Source organism: Camellia sinensis, chromosome 15, assembly GCF_055761805.1.
Source record: "Camellia sinensis isolate YWXY chromosome 15, ASM5576180v1, whole genome shotgun sequence".
Lineage (NCBI taxonomy): Eukaryota > Viridiplantae > Streptophyta > Magnoliopsida > Ericales > Theaceae > Camellia > Camellia sinensis.
The window spans coordinates 39,462,556-39,471,066 of record NC_138975.1 but is presented as its reverse complement, the minus strand read 5'-3'; the positions used below and the strand labels follow the sequence as shown (position 1 = coordinate 39,471,066).

General features: G+C 36.2%; 1 protein-coding gene across 1 annotated transcript; it reads right to left on the bottom strand.

The window, feature by feature from the left end:
- Nucleotides 1-206: 206 nt before the first annotated feature.
- Nucleotides 207-1,688, bottom strand: LOC114305054 (uncharacterized). Its single transcript, XM_082908185.1, has one exon. It carries the CDS (start codon nucleotides 1,686-1,688, stop codon nucleotides 207-209), a length of 1,482 nt encoding a protein of 493 aa, XP_082764311.1.
- Between the last annotated feature and the right edge of the window lie 6,823 nt (nucleotides 1,689-8,511).

Here is an 8,511-nt window from a genome sequence, read left to right as displayed (position 1 = left end):
AATACAAAAACTTTCACGAGTTCAAAATACAAGCCTTCCTTTCAAATTCAGAATGAAAAGAATCAGAGAAATATGCAGAGGGAATATGGCATTTTTTCTAACAAATAGCCCTGACAATTCTTCTTCCTCAATTCACAAGTCCGATCAGCCCCAGAACTATCTTTCTCTCTTTACATACAGAATGCAAGTGCCAGAGATAACTCATATCAGTCATTGACCTCCTCTAGTTCCAAAAGATGTTCAATTTTAATGCTGCGAGTTTTGAACTGTTCCAATAAGATGACTATTTCTCTAGTTCTGTCCACTGTCAAATGCTTAATCTGCGAGCAGCACTTAAAAATTTCCTCAATGCCTTCTGTCAATGTGTAAAGTCCTGTAACATTGAGAGTCTGTAAGTTGGGGCAAACAACCCCTATTTTTTTCAGGAATTCATTATTCACACAAGCACAACTTAAATCCAAGGATCTAATTTGATAATTCCTCTCCAAATCCATATCAAAATTATCTTCAACTTGTAGATTTATATGTGGCATTTCAATCTCTGAAAGCACAGGACATTCTTTTGCAAGGATGAAGAAGATTGCAGTGGTTAAGTTTGAACACTGGTCAAACTTTATGGACACAAGATTAGGAAGATATCGACATAAATCCCTCATGGAATTGTCGGTGAGGATATCTATGGAACAAAGCATCAAGTGTGTCAAAGATGGGCATGCGCAAAAGAAAGTAGAGAGTCCATGTAAGCTCAAACCAGAATCATTGTACAATATGATCTTCTCTAATTGAATGCCTGCTGCTGCAATGGAACAAATTAGTCGGTCTTGATTTCCATGTGGGTCTAACTCAAGATCACGTAAAGATGTTGCATAAATCATGGAATTCTCAAAAGTGAACGAAACATCTGGTGAACTGTAATAGCGTCCCGCTTTGAAACAAATCAAGTTTCGACTATGGCGTAGTACAAAACAAATGCCATGTTCAGTTACTTTGCATGAACAACAACGAATTTCATTCAAAAGCACACAATTTGAAGACAACGCAATGAGAGATCGATCAGAACAACCAACCTGCCCTGTTATATCAATTTTACGCAACCCCCGAAGCTTACGCGACAATGCCTCGATCCCAGCGTCAGTTACCATGTACTTTGCGCTTCTAGAATTTGAATCCCGCCCAGGGCTCCAATAATAGCAGGAAAACTGGATATCGAGCTCTTCAAGCCATGGTAAAGCATCAGCTATAGCAACAAGGTGGTGATTGCGAAGACACTCGAGTAGACAACATCTTAGAATCTTCAAGTTCTTCATGGTGGAACCCAATTTCATGAAAGTTTTCAGGAATGGGGGTTTTCGTAAACAGGTTAGAGAGAGGGATTGAAGATCTAACCCTGAAGAAGCGATTCTTCGAATGGGGTAGTTGACATCGGCTTTGTCACCGAAGATAGGATCGCGAAGCTCGATCTCTTTGAGGTTTCTGAATCGTTGAAGGGATCTGAATAAAGCATCACAGTTATTTCTGTAGAACAATCTGTCGGAGGCCTCCAATTTGAGTCGAATTCGATCGGTGATTGAGAGGAATTGCTTGCAGACCAAAGAAGGGGATTGCAAGGAGTTGAAGTCATCGATTGCTAATCGATTCAGAATCAATTCCCAGCAATCTTCCGAGAGTTCCTTACGACGGTGTTTCATGATTTGATTTCAAGAAGCAATTCAAACAGATTAGTTTGTATATGGTTAGCGAAGATGATGATCACGAGATGGGAGAAAACCCTTTTTTATGGTTACGATTTCAAACTCTGTTTTATTTTTATTTTTTTAAATGAAAAAAAAATCATGATATAAAAAAATATATATTATATATTTTTCTAATATAGTCACGATAATTTATAATTTAAAAATACAATTACACATTTTGTGGTAATGCTATATATTTTTGTGTTAATATTATAAATTTTTTATTTAAACATTTTCAAATCATAAAATGTATAATATTATCATAAAAATACATAGCATACTACAAAATGTGTTACTTCATTTTTTAATTGCAAGTTATTATAACTCTATCAAAAAAAATTAGATAACATTGCCGTATTTTTTCTTGCTTTTTTCTTGCATAACATAATTTTTTTTATCTAAACAAATTATTATCACCACTACTAACACCATCCTACTATCATTACTATCACCACCACCGATGCCACAACCATTGCCGCCACACCACTACTATGACTCACGCTATCACTTTCATACTCTTAATATTATCATGATCTATATAAAATTTTAATTTATTTATTACTAGCTTGTTAAAAAAATAAATACATAATAATAATTTATTTCATTTCATGAGTTTAATAGATAATTAAACATGAAAATTAAGGGCGTAAATTTGGCCCGGCCCATGTCGGGCCTCGCAAACTCCTATCAAACTTCGGGCCGACTCACGAGCTAGAAAATTAGGCCCAAGCCCAAGCACAGGGGCAGGCCGGTGGGCTGAGCTTGGGCCAAGCCGGTGGACCTGGGCTCGAGCTTGGGCAGACTTGAACATTTTTTTTAAAATTCTTTCTACTAAAATTTTATTATTTTCTACTAAAAAATGCATTGGGCCTCGAGTGGGCCGGGTCTTGAGTGGGCTTTAAACAGGTCAATGGGCCGAGACAGGCAAGTCGGGCCTAGGCCAAGCCTAGGGTCTCGGGCTAGGCTTGGGCCTGGGCCTAAATGGGCCAGGCCGACCTCGAGCCGTTGGCAATTTTTAAACTCCTAATGAGAATGAGAATTATCATCATATTCCTATGTCATTTCACGTTGACAACCAGACAATGGAATGAGAATGGATATTCTATTCCATTCCATTCAATCTTGTATTCCATTTTTACTCTCAATCTATCTCCACTTCATTTCATTATATCATACCAAACATGTTTAGAGTGTATAAAAATGAGGAAGAGAATATAATAATATTTTAAAATTTTAAAAACAAAAAGAATTTTACATGATTTACGGAGGGATTTATAATTTTATTATGGATAAATAATATATAAGTTTTACATATAGGGTAGTACTAATTATCAAAATTTCATGGGGACAGGTGACCCCTACGTCTCTGAGTATTTTGTTAATTGTATACATAAAGAAATGATATTTCTGTTTGATTTTAGTTTTCAGAATTCACTTGACAGAAAATTTTACTTTTACTTTTTCGTTTTCCATATTTTTTTTATTTTCACTGAATTTTTTTAATATTTTAAGCAATTTGTTTTTAATTTTTAGACACGCCTAACATAAATACACTTAAAAATATAATATTTGTGAAAAAATGTTTTAAAAATTCACTAAATATTAAAAATATAAAAAAAATATGAAAATTCAGTACATTTTTCGTAACTTTGTATATTTATTAATTTTTTAAAATATTTTCACAAATATTTTATTATTTAGATACATCTAAGTAAGGTGCATCTAAAAAGGTTTTAAAAAATTGTTTAAAATTTTAAAAATATTCACTTAAAACCAAAAAAAATACAAAAAATAAAAAATGAAATTTTTAAAAAATTGAATTCAGAAAAGTAAAACCAAACACACTGATTATCATTTTGTAACTGGTTATTTGTCATCAAATTGTGAGCTTTTGCATGAACTTCGATGTTCTCTGTGCAATATGACTGAACATGGCATTTGTTTTCTACTTCGCTATAGTCGAAACTTGATTTCTCTCAACGCTGGACCCTATCATAGTGTACAAGATGATTTTTTTACTTTTGAGAATTCCATGATTTATGCAAAATCTTTACGCGATCATGTGTTGAAGCAATCCGAGATCATGACCAACTTCTTTCTTCCATTTCAACAGCAGCCATTCCATTAGAGAAGATTGTGTTCTACGATGATTCTGGTTTGAGCTTACGTGGACTTCCATTTGTTTTATTTGTTTTATGTGCATGCCCATCTTTGACACACTTGACCATATTCCCTCTACATTTTTTTTCTTCTGACTTTTGCATTTGAATTTGGCAGGAAAACTTGTATTTTGAACTCTTCAAGTTTGCTAAGGTGATTTTATTAAAAAGCATTTAGCCTTATAACTTGCATTTGTATCATTATTCATTGATGTCTGATCTACTAGTCTGTAATCCTAATTTGTTAATGTATATATGGATAGAGATTCAATTTAGGAATCCATATTTAGTTGTATCACTTAGGAATCCATATGTGGTTGTATCACTCTCCTATATATAGGAGCCATTGTGCATTGTTATTGATTATAATTGTAGGACAATCTTCACTATATTTAAAAAAATAAATTTTGTTTGTGTACTTAAAGAAATAAAGAAAATGAGAGAGTTTGTTTGATTACAAAAATCAAACCATAAAATAAAATAAAATAAGTAAAACAGATTTTTATTTTGTTATAAAAACAAAATCAAAATCTGAAACAGGAAAAATAATAAAACAAAAAAGTAAATTAATTACTTACCAAATTAATTTGTTGAACAAATTTTCTGATCAAGTCCAGTGTTTAACAATGTGTCTTTAAGACAGATTCGTCCTCTCCACGATGCTTTCAGATTATGGGCGTCTATCTATAGCGATCCCGGTTGTCCCTTTTCTGTCCTGTTGTATTCCGGACTCGGTTCCGTGAAGTTGGTAGTGGTATCTATCTTGTTGTCGTCCTTTAATTCCACTTGATTGAGTTTTAGGATGTTTATGGGCTTGTGTTGAACAGGTGGGTTAAGCCTTGGTCTATATCCTTGTTGCCCAGGTTTTTGGTGTTACGCTCGAGCGGGTCATTCTGCGCTTGAGCGGAGTTTGGTTTCTAGTCTAGCGCTCGAGCAGGTGTTCTGGCGCTCGAGCGGGTATTGCACACTCCCAGTACTTCGTGTCCCTGCAAAACTTCTGCAGAGGTGTTTTCTACGCTCGAGCAGGTTTTTCTGCGCTCGAGCGGGTGGAGCTCGAGCGGGATTTTTGGCGCTCGAGTGGGTAGTACTGTCTTGGTGAGGGTTCTGGGAGAGGGAGATTTGCGCTCGAGCGGACTGGTTTTCTCGCTCGAGCGGAAGTGCTTTATTCTTGTGTCTTGGCGCTCGAGCGGGCCTTATTGCGCTCGAGCGTTGTGTTCTCCGCTCGAGCGGGTCATACGTATATGAGTTATCCGCTGGGTGATTTTAAATCACTTTTTGCTTTTCTTTCTCTCTCCTACTTTTTCTAAAACCCATTTTTGAGAGCCTCTCTCTCTAGAAACTCCATTCTCTCTAGGGTTTGATCTAGTTAGAGTGTCCTTCTTCTCTTCGGCCTTTGTAAAAGTTGTGTGGATCGTCGAGGGCGTCGTTTTGATCCGAGAATCTTGGTCTTTGGAGTATTTTGGTTTTGGCTTCTTCTCCATCCGAGCTCTAACTTCGAGGTAGGGATATCCTACTCCTCTTTATGAGCTTTGTCTTTAAATTTTAGTATTTTGAGATGTTGGGGTTGGTTTGGTAATTTTGTGAAAGTTTGGGGCTTTTGTGTAAATTTACAAAAGTTGGGGTTTTAGCTATATAAAACCTAGATGCATGTTTGGCATGGAAAGGTGAAATTAATGTTAAAACATTAATGAAAATGGAACCTAAGGGTTGTAATGTTAATTATGGAAAATACCCTAATTACATTGGTTAATTAATTTGCATAATTAATTATGAGAAATGAGGAATTGATTTGGAAAGATATGGGATTAAAGGGTGTAGTTGGATTACTTATCGCTCACCTAGTTGAAATGTTGATTACATATCCATTGTTGCATTTATTTTTTGTATAGAAATAACTGTTTTGGGCTATCGGTGGAGGATAGTCTTGATTGTTGTAGACAATGCATGATGATTAGGCAAACTGAAACTAATCATTGGAATGTGTCATTGAGCATGACGGTTGAAAGAATACATTAAATTTATGTGTTATGTGATGATGTGTATAATTACTGTTTATATGCATTGTGTTGTATTGGAGGAGATAGGGGATGTACTCCACGGTTTAGGGGAAGATAGGGATGGACCTCTAAACCGGATGTTGTTGGGAGGAGATATGGAATGGACTCCGTAGATAGAGCTCATATGCTTATCTAGTAATGTGTTGACAGAGCTCATATGCTTGTCATTGGAAGTGTGATAGTGCTCATATGCATATATGTGGAAGTGATGATATAGCTTGTATGCTTATCTGCTGGTGTGTGATATAACTAGTATGCTTATCTATTATGAAATGGGAAAGTGCTTAATATGAGTTGCTGTCTCATATGAGTTGTTTGGCCAGGTTCTGAGCCATGGTTATAAATTGAGAATTTGAAAGGAATTGGAAAATGAATTACAATATGGACTTGTATGCCATGAAACTGTAAAGTGTGATAAGGGAAAGTATCAGTGTTGGCCATCTATCAACTGCTAATCTTTTAGTCATTGTTCATATTTGGTTTAGCGTATTTCTACTGGGCTGTGGCTCACCCTATATGGGAATATCATTTTCAGGTACAGGTAGCATGCCACCTCCAAGGACATAGCTTGGGAGGCTAGAGGCAGGCAGACTTTTGTTGCTTTATTTCTTTGATGTATTGCATGTATATTCAAACCAAGGGCTTAATGTGTAAATTGAGTTAGTACTCTTTTGTTGTAACCAAGTGTTAACTTGGAAAGCTGTAAGCCTTTAGGGCATTTGCTTTTATTGTTAACATGTAATACTTTTGGTAATGGAACTCTGATGAATAGAAGAATGTGGAACTTTTATATATCAATGCATGTCTATATTGATGGGTTTAATGTTGTTATTTTGAGGGCGTTACACTATCTCCCAGGATAAAATGATCGACAGTGAATAGTAGCAGTACTACACACTATTCACTCAACGAACACACTTTGTGTATATACTCTTTTTTACAGAAAATTAATTATACTCTTTCTTACAGAAAATTAATGTAATTAATGCGGCAAAATGCAAAGATGAATGGCAGCAGAGAAGAACGAAAATTGGAATGAAAAATCCAAATAAGGGACTGCCTTTATATAGGAAAATTTGTGGCTGTATGGTTTGAATTAAACAGGTGCAAAACCTATTTGAACAGGTATGTTACCTGTTCGGTTTGAATGAACAGATACAAATCTGTTGGGTTCAAATTTTGAACAAATAAAAACCATATTGAACAGATTTGAATCTGTACAAAAATTCGGAAGAAGTACAAATTTGAATTTTTCCCACCAAAAATTTGAAATTAAAATTTTGGATAAATTTTATTTTACTAAAAAATAAAATTTAATTCAAATATTTTTGGCCCAAAAAATAAGTATTGGGTCGGACAAGTCCAACCCAACCTCACACCACGCACCCGAGCCCAAGCCCAAGCCCAGCCCAGCCCAGCCCGCCCGACCGCCTAGATGGGTAGCGGCGGCGTGCGCATGTGTTTATTTTTGGATCCAATAGATCTAGCCCAATTTGCCCATAACCCCTCCCTTTTATAAACTTGGAGTGCCCTTTGGGCCTTCCCCAAGTTACAAACCCATGCCTTATAAACCCATAAAATTTTTCCCACCAAACCAATGTGGGACAAGCCTTTATTCAAACCTTAAGGAATTTCTACCAAAAACTCCATTTCCATGGAGCTCATTTCGGCTTCAATTTTCCATTCACCCGATAATGGTTTTGAGCAACCAAATATACCATGTGAATCACAACACGGCATTGTAGACTCGACTTTCTTCGCGTCCCCCCTTTTCGGAGAAGGCGCGAATTGGTCTCCTACAGTTCGGACTCCTGTCACGGTTCTGAATCTAATCTCACAAAGTGCAATGTGAGACTGATAAACACCAAAGAGTCCAAATCCGACAAATCGTTTTGGAAAATCGATTTTGAATAAAAAAGCGCCAAACATGGATTGCTTTGCTAGATTACAGAGTCGCAACCTAAATATTTTATTTTTGGAAAATTTAGGAAACCCTGACTCTTGCCAAAGGCCACGTGTTCGTCATCACCAAAGTTGCCTCGGCTCGGGAACTTGGGTACGAGAGGGGAAGGTCCTGAAATGAGCACCCCCACTCGCCCGATCAAAGGATCGGTCTCTACTAAGCATGATATGTTATTTTATAAACACATGTGTTTTTATTCTGATTATTAATATAACATTACTATGTGATGCGCACAGCATATAAGTATAGACTAAAATCGCAAGAATTAGAACAAAACAATTCATGTTTGTTTTCAAAAAATGGTTTGAAAGTGCCACTAGCAAGTGGGCTAAAACGCGGATTTGCCACCCTCAAGTAGGCTTAAAACATGATGATTTGCCACTTCGCAAAGTGGGCTTAAAACTCGCATTTGATCAATTGTCCCAATTCAAGTAATAAAGCCTTCATTCATAGGCATTCATGCAGTTAATCATTTAAGCAAATAGCCTCATGGCAAGCAAGCTATCATGGCAACACTCACACTCATGCAAGGATGCTAAAATGTAAACACTTACAGTGTACTCCAAGCCAAAACAGAAAACTAGTTAGAAACAATGCAT

What these genes read in the sequence shown, in the direction of transcription:
- LOC114305054 (XM_082908185.1), bottom strand. Translation starts at nt 1,688, where the DNA reads ATGAAACACCGTCGTAAGGAACTCTCGGAAGATTGCTGGGAATTGATT.